Source organism: Scyliorhinus canicula, chromosome 2 (assembly GCF_902713615.1).
Source record: "Scyliorhinus canicula chromosome 2, sScyCan1.1, whole genome shotgun sequence".
NCBI lineage: Eukaryota > Metazoa > Chordata > Chondrichthyes > Carcharhiniformes > Scyliorhinidae > Scyliorhinus > Scyliorhinus canicula.
Genome location: NC_052147.1, coordinates 199,679,456 through 199,698,379, shown reverse-complemented (window position 1 = coordinate 199,698,379; position 18,924 = coordinate 199,679,456). Strand labels below are relative to the sequence as shown.

General features: G+C 40.1%; 2 protein-coding genes across 2 annotated transcripts; one reads left to right on the top strand and one right to left on the bottom strand.

Moving 5' to 3' along the window:
* Positions 1-2,344: 2,344 nt before the first annotated feature.
* On the bottom strand, positions 2,345-5,141 carry evx2 (even-skipped homeobox 2). The gene is made up of 3 exons (XM_038790398.1): positions 4,590-5,141; positions 3,254-3,501; positions 2,345-2,947 (listed from the first exon to the last, which is right to left on the bottom strand). Exons 1-3 carry the CDS (start codon positions 5,011-5,013, stop codon positions 2,345-2,347), a joined length of 1,275 nt encoding a protein of 424 aa, XP_038646326.1. The 5' UTR covers positions 5,014-5,141.
* A 4,113-nt stretch (positions 5,142-9,254) lies between these two features.
* On the top strand, positions 9,255-11,543 carry LOC119962441 (hematopoietically-expressed homeobox protein hhex-like). The gene is made up of 3 exons (XM_038790397.1): positions 9,255-9,786; positions 10,539-10,720; positions 10,879-11,543. The coding sequence occupies exons 1-3, from the start codon at positions 9,255-9,257 to the stop codon at positions 10,966-10,968; spliced, it is 804 nt and encodes a 267-aa protein (XP_038646325.1). The 3' UTR covers positions 10,969-11,543.
* Positions 11,544-18,924: the final 7,381 nt, after the last annotated feature.

Sequence of the window (18,924 nt, the reverse complement as noted above, 5' to 3'; positions counted from 1 at the left end):
TGTTTAGGACATTTTCTTGGTATGTCAGATAGGCCGTGGTTTTGAAATGAATTTTATCAATTTGTTATAACATTTCAAAATGTGTAATGAAGCAAGCGAGAAGATATATTGTCGCTTTGGAAACATTTTCTGCGGCTAAGAATGGACAGGGTTGCAAAACTGACAACGGGGAATAACTAATGTTAAAATATAACAGGTATTCTTTGAGATTATTGTTGCACATGTGTTGCTATTTGGTATATTGTAAGTTGTTTACAGACCGTCGGTTCTTAAAATATTCTGTAGAATCCAACCATTTATCTCGGGGTTTATTCTAATGCATTAAAAAGCCAACAAAATCAGGTTGCTTTCAATAACGTTTATTTTCCATGAACAACACCATAAATAACAGAATATACAAAGCTTTTAATTATTGCACGTTTGTATAAGTTAAAATATTTTACAATGAGTGGGTACGTCCAGCAATATTTTCAAGCACAAATACTATATTACAGTTTGACATTACACCATCAGGCCTAAAGGCCTACAGTAAAACATTTAGTTCCATTTTTTGAAAAACCTACATCCGTATCAGTAGTCTGATATATTTTTATAAAGATCGAGAGATTTTGTCTATCTTTTCCTTTGTAACGGGTTCTCTTAATTGGCGGTTCCGCGTGTTTTATTTCAGTAAGCAATAATACAAGTTTCAGCAAATCGCCAAAAAATCTAACAGTCATAAGAATAAGTGTGGTAGTCTGCAATGCTGATGTGATTTTGACATTTTAGTCAGCAGTTGATGCATTGCAAAAAAAAACAACGATTTTCTGTATTAATACTATAGGGTTTTGTTAGGTGTCTAATAAGTTGATAATCAACTCTATTTTGCTTTCATTGCACTCTTTTTGCAGTTCAATTGTAATATCATCAATCTGACCGCCTTTAATCCAACAATGCAATCAGGTTCCGATTTAACATTTAACGCAGTATAGTGTAAACAGCCACCGAGATCGAACACGCCTGCCAACTGCATCTTGCATGCACTTATGTTATCCGCTCTATCCCGTTTTAGAGAGTAGAGTGTAACTTCCCCCTGAATGAGCATTGTACAATAATCACTGAATGGGGGAACTGAAATATTACATTATTTAATGAGTTAATTTACAAGAGATTGACAAAGGGCCCTATGGGAAGTATACACAGTGAAAAAAATTGTGAGTTACATTTTTTCCTGAAGAATCCCATTAAGTGAAGAGTGAAGTGGCTCTATGGGGCGTATTATGGAAATTTCTAGGTTGATTTAATGAGGCTGTTCACATCAGTACCATACTGGTTTCAAGGGAAAGTGGACACAGAATGTCTACAATATAGGTTTCCAAAATTAAAATTGGCAGTGGGACAATGAGGACGTAGCGTTTTTGCAAAATCACTTCAGATAACGAATACCACATTAAATCCTGTACATTCTATGCACCATGAACAATGTTTTATGTATCAAGTCTCTTATCTATCTCTTCTAATGACTTCCCTTAGCGGGTTGTTAGTATTTGACAGCAGGTCTCAGTGCAGGGAACTTTTTTCCAATTCTACGTTCAAAGGAGGTCCATCAAGGTACATGATTGGCAATTTTCGTCATAATCTGCACATTATTAGCATCGGAATTGACATGGCAATAACATTGGCGGTGTCTGATGTGTCTTCCTCGAACTTTACCAAAGTCCTCGAGGAGTCGTTTCTGGCAGAGAACAATTGTCAGATACCCGGTGGTGGCACTCCTGGGCCAACACAGTAGGCATGCACGTACCCAATTTCACAGAAAAGGGTCTTCTTATAAAGAAGGCGTGTAGAATAAATGGAATTGCGTGTTTCCCAAAGTGACCTTCATCTGTAAGCATTATTTAAAGAGACATTATCCGTTTTAGCTGGACATTGTCCTTGCTGCAAACTGTTTCAGAGCAGTTATACATTTCTTGAATTTCGTCCCAGCTGTCTTATCAAATGCTAATGTCCCCTATAATATCAGCTGAAAAGACCATAATGCTTAAAAAGTTCACAGTTTTCCTGTCCAGTCGAGTACAATTAAGAAGACAATTAAAATAACTTTTCAAGAATCCTTAGGGGAGCTTTTGAAATGTTTAGCACTGGATTAAATGAATTCTGGGAAGAATGATTACCAGTGAAACATGGCTATGTAGTCCACACCAAAAGCATGTATCTGTAAAACGGGCGCTTATGGATAATTGTCCATGTTTGCATCAAAGTTGTAATTACTAAGAGGGGCGATGGGTTTTTTTTAAAACAAAAAGTTGAGCAATTTGCCACTTGGGTCTCGATTGGCCTTGGCCAGAACCACCGCCGGGGTGAGTTATCTGGTAAGGGAGGACTCCTCCCGCTGGTCAGGCGGTGACACCGCCGCTGATTTGCTGAGCACTGCGGCCGAGTACGGAAGAAAGCCGCTCTCCGACCTCTGCGCAGTCGCGGTGCACGTGAAGTCGGAGCTCGCGCTCCTGGGCCCCAACGCGCCGCTCTGGTTGCTGTGGCAACTGAGGCAAGAGCAGGGCGCGGCGCCGGCTGGCGTCGAGGCGGCCGCAGCTGCCGCGGCCGCGGCCGCTGCTGTGGCCGCGCTGCTGTTCAGGCCGTGGGGCGACTGGTAGAGGCCCGGGTGGCGGAAGCTGCAGAGCAGCTCGGGCCGCGAGTAAGGGTGCGAGAGGGCGCGGAAGGTGTCGAGCGGGCGGATGGAGGTGGGGAAGGGCGTGGCACCTGTGGCGGCGGCGGCAGCTGCAGCAGCTGTGACGCCCACGTGCGGGTAGTAGTGCAGGGGGACGTGAGAGTGGAAAGGGTACGGCAAGCTTCCAGTGGCCGCTGCGTGGGTCATCATGTAGGTGTAAAAACTTGGGTCAGCCGGGTGGGGCCAGGACATGGCTAGTCGCTGCCTTTTATCTTTCATCCGCCGGTTCTGAAACCAAACCTGGAGCAAGAAAGAAAATGCACAGCGTCAACACATTGCAGCCCATTTGTGTCTATTTACCCCAACTCAATTAGGAATAAATACTTTGCTAGTAGTGTTGTTAGTGGAATTAAAACAATACCTAATTATTCATGCACTGCTAAGCGTACATCTAGACGTCTCCCAGAGGCTATCCAGTTAATCGAAATAATAATGGGTCCGAAACAACATTTTATCATGGCCATACTTTAATATACTTACATTAAATCAAAAAGTGAAATATATTTATGCAAAATTGGATAAAGACACGAGTTAAACAGTATGCACCTTGATCGTAGTTTCGGGCAGGTTTAAAGCGGCCGCCAGTTCACATCGCCTGGGTCTGGACACATAGTTTTCTCTGTAAAACTCCTTCTCTAGCCTACCGATTTGTTCTCGGGTGAACGCTGTTCGATACCGTCTCACCTGGTCAGGACCAGAACCCGAGTTGCCTATTGAACCAGAGTTGCCGTTCAGATTCGTAATATTGGACCCATTCGACGAAGCATTTGTTGAGTTGCCATTGTCAGAATACACTGGGAGAACAAGGGAACAAATACGTTTCAGATCGGTAAACCATGAGTGCAAATTAATAAGGCAACTTTGATGCCACATAATTAATGCTAGCTGTCATTATTACAAATGGGGACTGTTATTAGAGTCAATAAAGTTCTATGCTTCTCTGCATAACCAAATATATGTAGTTAATTTGTGGTAGGTTTCGGTAATTATGTATAGATAAAGGTTCTGAGCTATCCATCCATTAGGCATCTGAATTTACGCGGAATGAATATCCTCCAAGCACTTCTTACTCATTTTGCTTTATCTACTGAGCCATTGGATTCTTAAACACTTTGCTTATCAATATTTTGAATCATGGGCAAAGCGCACCACTAAACCGGGACGTTTTATTTGTACCAACATCTTTTAAGCATAAGAGAAAAGCTCCGTTTGAAAACTCTGAAATTCTGTCCGTTTCAATACAAAACGAAGTTAAATGCAGTTTTATTCATTGTATATTTAGTATTTAAGCCTTCGATTTCACGATGTACAATTTCGATAATGGAACAAACGAATCCGCTCAGCATATTGTCATGTAAATACTAACACTTTTACTGATACGTTTCTTGAAAAAGGAAATATTATTGGCGTAAAAAAATAAAGGTTGTTTTTCCCAATTTGGAGATTGCAATTTTTCCCTACAATTATTCCTTAAGTAAAATCCATCTCTTAACAATGTCAGCGCCTTCAATGTTAATATCACTGTTATTGTTTCAATCCGAATGTATCTTGCAATACAACTTTCAAAGGCAAATATACGTTTTACCGGCTTGTGGTAGTTTGTTGGAAAATAAAACACTTACCAGTAATAAAGAGGATTATTCTGAAAATTGGACTTCGGTTTTTTTTTTATTACAGTTTGTTTACACCCAGTATACCAGCTTTGTTTTCTGCACTGTCAGACCATCGATAGAAATGTATTCCGAATCTTGGATGAACCACAACAGAACCTTCTTCAAAATGGCTCTTCCCCCCCCCCCCCCCCCCCTGTACATTCATTAGACCTTGAGCAGAGGGAACGCAGCTTAATTTCCGAGAAACATTTTAACAAGTAAATGTTTACCTTTGTTTGCATTTTCTTTTAGTTGCGTTGTACTGACGCCGGCTGGAGAGCGGAGTGTCGAACAACCCACATCAACATCACTGTTCATATCTGCTTCTTTCTCCCGGCTAGCAAGTTCTGAGTAAAGGGAGAATTTTTTCCTGGTTTCCGAAGAGGAAATTTCGGACGAGGACGTGCTGTCGCTCGAATGTTGATGATGGAATAAATTGTCTATCTCAAATTTGCCGTTTGTTGGGGTGTCCCCAACAGTGTTGTGCAGGGAGGCGGAAGTTGGTCTGGGGCTAAGACGAGCACTGTGATGAGAATTTTCAAGGGCCTCCTCCACTGCATTTCCCGCTGAGTCTGACAAATTCGAAACCTTTTTGCCAGCAGGACTATGCAGCCCCCGTTCCATCAGAATTATTTCTTTTCTTATTCTCTCCATCCCGAAGCTGAGAGGTGGTTGCAGGCTGATCCTATACTAATGATGACCTTGCAGCTGTGGCCAATTCACATCCAGTCCCGCAAGTGTCTCGAAATTTATCTTTTTGGTGCAAAGAAAAAGTGTTATGTCAATGCGAGGGAACGACTGGTCAAAATGACCCGTGCTTCCTTTTCTCCCGATGTGTCATTCATCAAACTAGTGCTCGTCATTAAGGTACGAATGACGCTGTTCGAATAATCATTTATTGTAACAGGTTTATAAGCAAATAAATACAAGCGGCTGTCAGTGGATGATGAAGGCGGCCTAGCGACAGGCGAATACATCCAGGTAGAGAAGAATCTGAGGACAGCCCCTGTCCTCAGCCGATGATCGTATGCCCGGATGCTCTGGGGTTTGGCCTCTGGGGTGAAATTGACAGTCTGATTAATAAAATGAACATAACAGCATTTCCCTGTACATTTAGCCAGATCATTATGTTCTTATTTTGCTTTGCTGTTCTTATCGGCTTCTGATAATGGCATCTTTTCTCATCACACTTTTGGTTGAAGGTGGGCGAGCATTGTAGGTAAATAGAAGCACTAAGTTGAACGGTTTGTTCCTTCAATTCACATCACCATATTTGCTGTGTTTAGTCAGTTGGGCTGGAAACGCCATCCTGTGTTTTGTTGATAATGTGAAGTCGGATTTCTGGCAATCGCGCTTTAATATTCCGACTTATCCTTTCCTTATTTGTCTTCTCTGTTTGCTGTCCATCTTCTCCGCCAGCCTCTTGTCCTGTCATTGCTTATTTTGTCTCTATTTACATACACCAATGCGGATAACTGGCATGCCCACTTTTAATTGCTGCTTCTCTCTATCTTTCACTTCTGTTTAACCTGCACATATTCGGTTAACATGTAGGGAGTTTTTTTTAGTGTATCGTTCATTGGTTTATTGTAGTGAATATTTTAGACGTTTAAACGCTGACATGTATTTTTGCCTTGTACATCCTAAGAGCTCGAATCAAGGGCAGTGCCCTTTCCGCTATTATGCGTTGTATATTTGAATAAAGTTTCATTTGCTTTTAAAATGTTTGAAACTTTTTCAGCAAGTGAATGATGTCCTTTATACGATCGCTATAACTTGACATGGGTTTGGAGGCAGTTTGGCTGTGTGACTGTGCAACAATCCCTTTCTCCCACTCTCTCCAAGTCCATGCCATATCTATATGGTCCTTTTAATTTCACAAAAAATACACCGTTTGTGTTTATGTTGTGCAGGGCATTAACGAAGGATGGATCCGTCATCAGTTATAAAAACATGTTTTTCTCTAGCCTATCATTCTTCGAAACCAAACCATTGGCGTATATTCTTCAAATTAATTTGCTAAGATTTATTTTAACCTCAGTTTGAACTCCGCACGGTAAGCATTTAGCTCGGGGGGGAAAAGAGACTGTTAAAGGTTAATCCGTTACCTGTAGCTATTACCGATTTACCCCAGATCCATGGGCAGATATAACGGAAGGCTAAGCAACATTTGCGGCTGGAAGTTTAATATTCCAGGGAGGATTTGGAAGATGGAGAATGTGTGGACCCGATACTCTCGCTGTTAATAGTGGTATAATGATGACGCTGATAGCGATGATGATAATGATGATGAATTTGTTGTTGTTGTCATCATCGCCGTAGTTACTTTGGTTTTCCAAATCAATGTTTACCGACGAGAAGCGAAAGCCATGACCTGAGTTGCAAAATCCAGGCGTGAAATGTAAATTTGGAGCCGAGAGGAGCTGCAGTGTGACTATCACAGAATACTTTCCATCGAGATCCCGTTATGGGAGGTGACAATGTAGCAAGAGCGTTCGAGATGGATAATTAATATTAAATAATGCATAAACGGAACCTATATCACTGCTGCTAAATGCTTTAATTAGTACAGTGTCCCCTATGCCATAGAATAGAAACTGCAAGGCCCTGTCACATGCATCTTGTATATATTCGCAGTATTTGTTCCTAGATTATAATCTACAAAACATTTTCAGGTCCATACCCTTTGCAGTCAGCATTTACGCAAATTTCTGCATTTAAGAAAAACATCCCTGTATAATGAATGTCGAAAACAATGGCAATGGAAAATAGCAATAATACGGCAACGATTTATGAGAAGACATAAGCGACTAATGCTAATTGTGGTTAAGAAAATGCATTAAAAGATTATATTAAAAGTTGCAGTGTGGAAATTATGCTTTCTTCCCAAGGGCCTCGTGCAGCAACAGTGGCTTCTGTAAAGTGCTGGAGACACCATTTTAATGTTATTGTTTTCTAATAAAAAATTAATACAAGTTGAAGGAGATCATAAAGAGCGCGTTTAAATTGCTGGCGTAGGCGATGAACATTTTTCCAAAGTGGGAAACGGTATGGGCACAAGTTCGCACATTTGTCTTCTTGGTAAGCAAACATAAATATTTCGCATTCTCGAGCAGCATGTTCGGACTGCTACCCCAAAACTAAAATATAAACAGCTGGTATCGATGATGCGAAAAAACATCACAACATAAACCAGCATTTTGGAGAGATTGGTGCTATTTTGATAATCGTGCTTTATTTTGAACCTTGTTTGATAATATTATCTGCAGTCGGCCAGTCAAAATGAATGAATGTTACGACGAAGTAATTGCGAAGCTTTGTAGTAATCTTTGAGTGGAGTTCTGAGATAAACAAAGATGAATGGACTCGGAATTAAAAGCAATCTCTCGAAATATCTGTCCTCTGGCGCCCTCGTCTGTTTGTTTTCGTTTTAACAGTCCGATTACTTTCAGAGTGGCTCCAAAAAGTTAATTTATCAGAGAGCCAGCGGCTTTTAAACATACTGTACTCCTTTTCAACCCAAATTAAAAGTGAAACTCTGCTGTTCATATGAGTTCCCATTTTTTCAGTGATCACTGATTTTCCATCGACATAATTTGAACATTCTACTATAAGAGACAAATGAATGTATATTGATTTGTATTTATTTTCTTAATAAAACTGACCTCCGAAATTTTGTACTGCTATTTTGTGGGCGAGAAAAGTTGCCTAGCTAACTGACAATTGACATTTTGTGTCACTCTCAGAACTGGTGCACATGCATGCCTTGAAATATTCATTCTTAGCAAGGGCGAGCGATGAGGCAAAAACAAGTCTAAATGTAACATTTTCATAAGATCTATTTCATAACCTGTAGTCAGCTGAAATTTCGTTTTGAGTGCTGGATGCATTTTCTTTAAATGCCTGGTTGATGGTTAACTGACGACAGAGTGGGGGATTATGTCAATTCTATTTGACACTCGCATAATGCTGATTAATGCAATTGAGCAAGAGTGTTAAACACAATACAAAGAAAAGATAATGGCAAAGGCATTCGCTTGGAAAATGAGTTGCATGATATCAAAATCCATGAACTCTGTCATTTACATTTTAATTGCATATAGCATTGTGTGAAGAGAAAGTTTTAATCAGTCAGCAAAGCTGGTTAAATTGATCAGTCGATTGGGCCAGGTTTGTGCGCGCAGCGATACTTCACTTTAGCTAAGAAGGTTTGCAGCAATAGACTAAATATTTGTTCCATCGTCTAATGCAGGTACCTCGAGGTGTAATTCTAGAGCGTTAAGGGTTATAGCATGCAATAAAATGTCCTTAAATGCCTTTTGCCTGACGTAAGCTGCAATGTCACGAAGGAGGTGATTTCAGATTACAGCTCGCCGTTCTACTAAATTCTGCTGCTTGCGTTTTTTAAAATTTCACGTCTACAGGTTTCGATGCCCTGCACTCAAATATTGCCACCTGAGGACACGGGGGGGGGACATGAGACAAAGAAAAATCGATAGAATAAGGGGGGACACAATGATCACAAAAACTTAACATTGACCTTGACTCACCAGTACAATAACTACTGTACAAGTGTGTCATTCTGTAATGCAACGCTGCCTTTGATGTTTGCTCACAAAGTTTAATTTGCGAAGAGTCCACACTGTTTTATTTACCAACTGTAGTAGAGGTAGAGCAATAAAAAGATCAGGTAGTTTGGACCAGGGTGTAGTTTGTGCACTTAATGGATAGTTTAGTTCCATTTCTGGGAGGTGGTAGTTAAAGTATTTGCTCAGTGCCTGTCACGCATATTATTCTCAACATTTGGAACAAAGAGAAATTCACGCTGGCAAGTAGCAGGGAGGTTATATGTGTAAGTGGCTGAACTGAACACAATCATTTAGTGAACTTATAAGATGGATGCGACCTCCCTGCAGTACAAACTGACGTTAGAGACATCTAGCGATGAAACCGGAATACGGCAAGATGAAGTGCGGCCTACGGAAATGGTACCAGTACTAATTTCCCCTAACTTTGGAATGTCTTCGGCTATGGCTCCTTCGCCTTTGAAACCCTTATCAAGTGGAAAATGCCACGGTTTTTACTCGGAAGACATTTCGACTTGTGGATCGCTCGGAAGCGCAGCTCGGGAGACAGTTGCGATGTCACCTGCGGTCGGGCAATACCCTACAAACCAGTTTGGAAATGACAGTCATATATCTTCGTTTACTAGCTATCGGCACAACCTGTGCACCAGAAGTGAATACCCTACAAACTGTCCAATTTATCAACATTGCCCTTTAGAATATCCCCGGGCTGTACCTGCCCAGACCCAGACAGATCCCAGCAATCAGAGAATGCCTGCCTTTAGTCATTCTCAGTACTGCGAAGCACCGTTTACAGGAGCAGCACGCAATACTGCAATGGCTGGTGTCACAAGGCATTTAGGTTAGTTTGATAATACATTCTCACAGACTGTATACCTGGCTTTTCGTGTTAGATTCGTGTTAGAAGTTAAGAATTGCGATATATTTTTAAATTATTGTCGTTCCGTGTCTTTTAGCAAAGCCCAGGTAATTTGCATTTTATTTTGGACTCTGGACATGTTGCATTGACTGTGAATTATTGGGCATTTCATCTTCACCTGCCATCTTAGAAAATTATGTCCAGTGAGCTTCAAGAAAGCGGATGTATTTCGCTTTTCTTAAGGACGGGTTATAATTCTTAGGATGTATATTCAGCACAAGAAATAGACACGGCTAATTAATATTGGCCCAACTTAATTCAAGCGCTTCACTTTTATTTTCAATGAAAAATTTCAGACATCAAATCATAAAATATCCGAATATTACACAAATACATCCACTTCAATTGGAAATAATTTACTTTCGGAAAAAAGTGACTTTTGTATTCAAACATACAAGGGAGCAGAATAGAATGAGACCTACATTTGTAAACAGTCAATAATATGTTGGATATTAATTCTCGTCACTGGACAGTGCAAATTATTTGATCATAAATTAACTGGCATCAATTAAAATAAGCGAAGGTGAACGAATCCGTTACACGTTTTGTTAACATGCCGTTCATGGATACAAGTAGAAGTTATAACTAAGTAAATATATATATATGTTGTTGTGGGTGCTAGCCATTGCGTTCGTGGTAATTCAACATATTGGTGGGTATGTGTGTTTCTCCAGCTTTGGGATTTGCATCGCAATGGTCGACATCACAGAACCCAATACACAGACAAAGGAAAAAACGAATACCTTACAGCAAACAGCAAATCACTGAACTGGAAATGGCTTTTGAAAATAATCGATTTCTCACTCCTGAAGTCCGATTAAACATTTCGTTCAAGTTGGGTTTAACAGAAAGGCAGGTAAGAGAATCTCTTTCCAGTTTCTACGGGTCCTAGCTGCCTCGGGCCGCTGCCTCTCTGAACGGTCAACAGGTGGGCGCAGGCAGAGTTTCCCCTGGAACATTCAACGATTTATTGTTGGCCACCTGCCATTTTAAAACCACCTGTCTGTTTTTCAGGTCAAAATATGGTTTCAGAACCAGCGACAGAAAGAGAAAAAGCTTCTCCGTGTACAACAATCGGTAAAGGCAGGTTATTCCGGACTGTGAAATACTAAACCCTTTCTCAAAGGAAGATAGCATTTATGAGTTTCTGTAATGTTCAGATGTGTAATGGCAAAGTCGTCGCTCTTCAAATATACATCCACGTCCATTATTACGCGTTCTTTATTTCAATGTTTTTCGTTCACTGCAACATGAGAGGAAAAAAGCTTTATCTAACATTAGTGTGAAATCGAATTTACTTTATGAAACGGGCTGATTCTACTAAAGGTGACGAACAAGAAATACCTATACAATGGGCCAAATTGATTCTTTAAGGAAATGTTTAGTCTTGTGTTCTAAAATGATGACTGTAATAATGAGTAATAATGATATAATCTAGTGATTATATAATAATAAATGTTTTTCTAAAGGTTAACTTTAATGCTTAAATAAGGATAACAATCATATAGATTTCCCAGGAGACTGTTTCATGAATAGTAAAGAAAGTTAAAGTTTGGAATGATTGGGAATGCATATACATAATCGTTCAAAATAATTGTTATATTTAATGAAAATATCAACTTTATGAAGGCTCTCCTTCTGTAACACTGCATTAAAATTTGCTTTAAAAAGTTTTCCTTAGCTTTTGTTCCAAAAACCTATTAATTCACGTGCTTTAACCAAAACTCCGAGCTGGGATGAATTGGGAATAGGCCGAAGCGTGTTAGCTAGGGACAACAATGTGCTGATGTGAAGCATCAACAGAAAAACATTTATGGCAATATTTAGATGATGAAATAGAACAGATTTCTATCTGTCTGGACCACTTCCTCAATGGCTTATTGTGTATTTGCTATTCTATTCTTGGGCGCAGTGTAAAGTGTTACAAGATTGAAAAGTTATGCAGTTTAAAAGTTACAGGGTTTCGAAGTTATACATATCCATGTTGATTTGCCGATACCCGCGCACAGAGTTTCTAAAATGAATGGGACAATTGACCCCGTGTTTCATTGTGTGGATCACGGGAGCGCAATGCTGTGACTTTGCTATGGATTATTGAGCTCAAAAGAATAAAGTAATTCCTAAATAAAATCCTGGAATACTGCAATGAGTTATAATGAAACAGAATGCTTTGTTTAGCTGTCGAGGTAACTGGAACATCGGTCAGACAAACCGATCCATTGTGTTCAAGTGCAATATATTGAGATCTGAGGTCTTCTTCTGAGTGAAATGTTTGTTTATTTCTGATTTGTTCCCAGTCGTCCCTGTATATTTCTCCTCCCAATGCATTTAACTGTTAAAATAGCAATATATTTATTAGAAACACAGACACTTAGAAAACAGGAGCAGAGGAGGCCATTCGGCCCTTCCAGCCTGCTCTGCCATTCATTATGATCATGGCTGATCATCGAACTGAATAGCCTACTCCGGCTTTTCCCCCACATCCCTGATCCCCCTCGCCCGAAGCGCGACAGAAACATAGCAAGTTGTTCCTTCAGAGTTGATTGCGATCAGTTGGAGAACTTGGACTGAAGATTGAAGGAGAAAAGAAAAATACTTCGAGTTCCGGACCCATCAGCACCCATTTTCTGCTTAGTGATGATCTCGTCTAATTGCAAAGGGCGTATGTCAGAGATGTGTTTCTCAAAGCCGAAAGCGCAAATCCAAGTCCCGTCTCTGGTACATCGTCAATATAAACAGCGAAAAGCAAAAGTCACAGGTGGCAAAAAAAATACCATCACTCGAGGTCCACTAGATTCTCCCAATGCAGGGACTGAAAACATATTGCCATAATGTGTCTGGGTAGAGTTTCCCATTGTTTAGGGAAGTTCTAAAGACGAAATATATTTTGAGCGATTGTCTGCCAAAATTTCTTAACTCGTAAATTCCCAAAGGTCTGATGTGAATTTCAAACACAGCATTCTGATATTTATTGTACATGTCCAAATAAATGTTTTGAAGTTATAGCAACTTGCATCGTAATTAGAGTAAAATTATTATAATTAGAGATTTACAATTAGAGTCAGTCGAATCAATATTTTTCAAATATTCCAGTTTTCAAGCACTTGACTGATTATAAAATAAACTGGTATATATGACATTTGAATTTAAAAAGCTTGCATTTATATCTTAGAAAAATCATCTGCAATTACTAGTATGTAGGAGAACAACAGCTAATTTGGGAAAAGCGATCTCCTACAAGCAGCCAACGAATGAATGATCAGATAATGTGCATTTGGTCCTGTTGGATGAATGATGGCCTGGGCAGCAAAAGAGCAACTTGCTTTGTTCGAATAGTACCAGGATTTTCTTGTTTAAATGATGTGGAGATGCTGGTGTTGGACTAGGGTGAGCACAGTAAGAAGTCTTACAACACCAGGTTAGAGTCCAACAGGTTTGTTTCAAACACTAGCTTTCCTGAGGAAGGAGCAGTGCTCCGAAAGCTAGTGTTTGAAGCAAACCTGTTGGACTTTAACCTGGTGTTGCAAGACTTCTTTCTTGTTTTAAGTCTACCTAATTATAGTCTATATAGGACCCCCATGAAACAGAAATCTTTAAGATTTACTTTCTTCAAGCACCTCTGAGATATAATCAGCATGATAATCAATGAGATACAACAATTGCTGTCGAACTTCTCTTACAGACAGACATCGGTGAAATAACGAGTAATGCTATAAATTCAAAAGCTTAGGTCTATGTCCACTTACTGTCAACGTTCCCATTATAAATCCCCATGTCCACCGTTATAATAGAAAGGGCCAGTGCAAACTCGCTGCACGGTAGCATAGTGGTTAGCACAGTTGCTTCACAGCGCCAGGGTCCCAGGTTCGATTCCCAGCTTGGGTCACTGTCTGTGCGGAGTCTGCACATTCTCCCCGTGTCTGCGTGGGTTTCCTCTGGGTGCTCTGCTTTCCTCCCACAGTCCAAAGATGTGCAGGTTAGGTGGACTGGCTAATCTAAATTGCCCTTAGTGTCCAAAGGCCGATGCAGACTCGATGGGCCGAATAAGAACATAAGAACATAAGAACTAGGAGCAGGAGTAGGCCATCTGGCCCCTCGAGCCTGCTCCGCCATTCAATGAGATCATGGCTGATCTTTTGTGGACTCAGCTCCACTTTCCGGCCCGAACACCATAACCCTTAATCCCTTTATTCTTCAAAAAACTATCTATCTTTACCTTAAAAACATGTAATGAAGGAGCCTCAACTGCTTCACTGGGCAAGGAATTCCATAGATTCACAACCCTTTGGGTGAAGAAGTTCCTCCTAAACTCAGTTCTAAATCTACTTCCCCTTATTTTGAGGCTATGCCCCCTAGTTCTGCTGTCACCCGCCAGTGGAAACAACCTGCCCGCATCTATCCTATCTATTCCCTTCATAATTTTAAATGTTTCTATAAGATCCCCCCTCATCCTTCTAAATTCCAACGAGTACAGTCCCAGTCTACTCAACCTCTCCTCATAATCCAACCCCTTCAGCTCTGGGATTAACCTAGTGAATCTCCTCTGCACACCCTCCAGCGCCAGTCCGTCCTTTCTCAAGTAAGGAGACCAAAACTGAACACAATACTCCAGGCGTGGCCGCACTAACACCTTATACAATTGCAACATAACCTCCCTAGTCTTAAACTCCATCCCTCTAGCAATGAAGGACAAAATTCCATTTGCCTTCTTAATCACCTGTTGCACTTGTAAACCAACCTTCTTTGAAGCTACATAGCCTCCTTCTGCACTGTAAATTCTATGAAACGTGCCGTCTTGGAATCAGAGCCATTTGCCAGGTGCGCAGACAGCGGCACCATTGGTGAGAATGATAACTGCATCGTGATAAGTTTACATCTTTTGTTTCCATCATAGATGAGGAGATGGGAATTTTAAAATGTGTCACTTTAAAAGTAAGACATAGAGAGGTCTCCACCTGCCCCGTCCATTTTCCCCACTGCCCGGTAGCAATGTTTCACTTGTTCTCGACTTCTGCTCTGAGGTAGACTTGGAAAGGAGTGAATACATTTGTGTAAAATTTTATTCAGGAGCACTGCAGATCGTGGGAAAGTAGCAGTATCAGTACTGAAAGATATAACAGACACGCGGGCCTATAACATGTTGTTGCACGTGGTTATGCACTCAGAAACCTGCGTAATTAGTCAGGGGAACGAAAATTGCATGCGGTCGAAAGAATTGGAATTCGAGTTTATTTTAGAAATCAACCTTGTAGAACAAGACATTGGGGTGAGAATCTCTTGAACACTTTTACATCATTCTCCAGACTGCAAAGTGTGCTTGACAAAATTCTGAAATTGGTTTGAATGCATTGTGAAAGCATACTTCCGTAACATGCCACTTGACAAGCGGAGGCATACATTTTGCATTGGAAATGAATTTGAATTCCGGACGCTGTACCAGTGTACTATTTTCCCCGCTCATTGACCGATTGTGTGCCTTCCAAGTGAAATTCTTCTTCAACGGTATGGGGTTGGGCCGCTACTGTTAAAGTCAGTTGGCATAGAAGACAGACAATAGGAAAATGAACGTCTACTATTAGTCCCCAAATAGATTGGGTGGTACCTTGTCGAAGAGCTAGCTTCAGAAACTAACATTTTCTTTCAAAATGCAATATCTTTTACATGATAAAATTTCACACAACTTGTTGCTTTGTGTCTACTCTCAGTCCAGCTGTCAATGTGCCGCATTCAGTTATGTTTATCGCTCAATGGAACGTCACACTATTTCAATAACATTTGACAACTGCTTTTGAATGAAGCAAATGTCTTATTTCTAAGTATGGTTATCTTCTCTTCAGATATGCAGACCTTTGAAGCTGTTGAAATATTTTTAATGTGTTCACTCTCAGACACTTAGGGATCATATGTGCTGTTATGCGGCTTGCGACGCAGTGAATTATTATAGGTGCAAAAGGTGAAGGAGGCACATTCGCAACATCAAGTGATTAATTGTTGCGAGAAATGTTAGATTAAAAAAATCCCGTTCCCTGATTACTGCGGACAGATTAAATCCATTTTATGTAGGTGCATTAAAATGCAACGTCATTTATCTGTATAGTCTAAAATATCACAAGTGAATTCCGATCTAGTTTTAGCAACTATCTAGGATTTAATTTCAAATACGTATGTTAAGTAATATGGCTGGTACTTGGACAGTTAGGAACTTGATAATATATAGCTTCCAGTTAGAAAAACGCATATATGCTGAGCATTTTGTGGCGCGTGATCTGGTTTCATTCATGTATTAATATCGCTCATTACATTTGACTAAAAAGGCACGTTTACGAGGGTGTGCTTTCAAACTGCACTCATATGACCTGTAACATAGTTAATCTCACTTTACTGATAGCTGGATATATCTTATATCAACTAATTTTTAAAAATTCTATTGTCGTTAACTAATTTTGGAGAAAACCCCTATAAGTAGACACTTCCGCGTTATGAATTTCAAAGTTATCATGCCTCCAGCTCGTTTCATCGAGTGGTTTTCCACGTAGTCTGTTTCGCGCGACCTGAAATGTATTGAAACATTTGGGTTATTGAAAATAACATTGATTGTTTAAAACATTTGTAAACTGCTATTCCGAAAAGTCTCTGGCTCATCTAGCAATTCGTAATCTTTGTCCTGTGAGATGGTTTACTTCGTAGAATTGCAGCTTTAGCCTTCTTGCATTTAAAAACGGAAGAATTTAGTGGAACGTTATGTTGATTGACTGCAATTCCTGTCCCCCACCCCGCAATTTTCAGCGAATTTCAAGATCAAATGTAATGAGCGATATTAATACACGAATGAAACCAGATCACAAAATGCTCAGCATAAATGCGTTTTTCTAACTGGAAGCTATGTATTATAGCTATGTGGTATTTGCACTCTACAAATTCAGACTGCAAATAATCCAACGGTGATTACGATTTTAAAAATCTTGTTTGCTAATAACGGTATAATTTGAAAAATATGTAACAGGTTGTGCAAATTGATTTACTAATAATTCATAGCGGCTGCTGGCAAGTATTATCTTTTAAATGGCAAGGTATATAAAAAATAAAACTATATAGTCAATTTCGAACTTAAACCGGATGTTTTCTTAGTGCTTCAAGGTTACGAATTGCTAGATGAGCCAGAGACCTTTCGGAACAGCAGTTTACAAATGTTTTAAACAATAAATGTTATTTTCAATAACCCAAATGCCAGTTTGAATACATTAAGCAAATAGATGCCAGCAAGGGAAGGGATGTCAAATGTAATCATCAAAGCAGAATAACGGAAATGTTATATCGAAGGAAGATTCCCCAGTCAGGAATGTTCTCAGAATTCACAAAACGACAGTGGAAAGTTGATCTTGAAATTCGCGGGGTGGGAGACAGGAACTGCCGTGAATCAACATAACGTTCCACTAAATTCCTCCGTTTTTAAATGTAAGAGGCCTGAAGCTGCAATTCTACGAAGTAAACGATCTCACGGGACAATAAATAACATTGAAAAGAAGCAACATCCAAAATGCAATATTTACTGTCACCCTTTGACAATAACATGAGGATTGTTAATATTTACATCAACTGGCTAGCTCCATTTGTTTTATTCTGGGATGCAAGCGAAGGCGGCAAGGTCACATCTATTGGACATCCCTAGCTTCGCTCAAAAATTCGCCATTGGCCTCTTGTCGAATCTTATTCCATTTTCTAGTGCAGATGATGTCTGATTTGTCAAGTGGCTTAGAGTCAGAAATCTAACATACGCTGCTATATGTAAATTGGTGTTTAACTTTATATCGCACCACAGGTATTATCGACCTGCCATGATTTAGCAATAGCGCACAATTTTGCAAAGCTATGTTATAATTCACAGCTAACTTCAATCTTTTGAAATGTTCCCATAAATCCTACGGAGCTCTCGAATTTTTTCAACCGCTGTTTACCATCTTTCTTTTTCCTCTCCTTCCTTCCTTCCCTCCCTCCCTCCCTCTCTCTCCACCTTGACCTTGGACTTCATCTACTTCCGGCAAGGATTTCTTTGTCTGCATGCCATTGATGCTGGGACCAACTTGAGACAGCAAAATCCGACCATGCGCTTTCCCGGAATTCTAAATAAAAGTGGCCATCCGAAATTTATCGTTAGCACGCTTCTTTTTCCTCCCGGTGAAAATAGGAGCTGTTCACTTGCTATTCGTTTTTCTGACGAAAGACACCATCCGCATGTTCTTCAATAAACGCGCTGTGCTTATTCAAATCAGATACTGGAATAGGAAGGATCAGCATTGTCTATGATGTTTTGAAGTCCTTGTTCTTCGGGGGTTTCTTTTAAAAAGCTGTGGGACGACTTCACTAACTAGAAACAAAGCGCATCAAGTCAATGCAGAACACATTTTCAAGAAAATAAAGCAAACGATTTGCAGAAAATGGATGAATGTAACTTAGTGCAAAAAAAACATGGGCTCATTAATTTCTGCACCTCACGGCCGCTTGTAGCTAGAATCTGCTTTGTCCCTGTGAAATAACCGCACATTTTGACGTTTCCATTCCCCCCTTTGACATTCAGGGGAACTAGTTAAGCCAAGAATGAAAATGCTTCCTTTGAAAATGCCGTAATTCTTATTTTGCGTGCACAGAATCTCGTTGACGAATTGTTTGGAGATTTTCCATTACTGTCTGTCGAAATGCTCTGATAAGTTTCTTTCAATGTCAACCTCGTTATCGAATTTTCTTGTGTGTCGGCTCTGCAGCTTTGAGGAAGACTGGGAAATATGTGCGGTGGAAGAGTAAGATGAACGCTCAGTTTGCAATGATATTCCTCACTGAAAACCCAATCACAGATATCCAAACTCTCCCCATTATCCGTTCAACATTCGTGAAATGTCCCCGAGGCCGCTGCTGTCATAGCCAACTGCAGTACAGCAGTTGCAGCAAATATCTTCCCAGAATGAGATGTCTTCGTTTTAACGAACCACAAAAAAATAAGGCAATATCTTTGGCGCGCATCATCAGCCGCTTATTGTAAGGTAGGTTGCAAAGTATCATTTAATT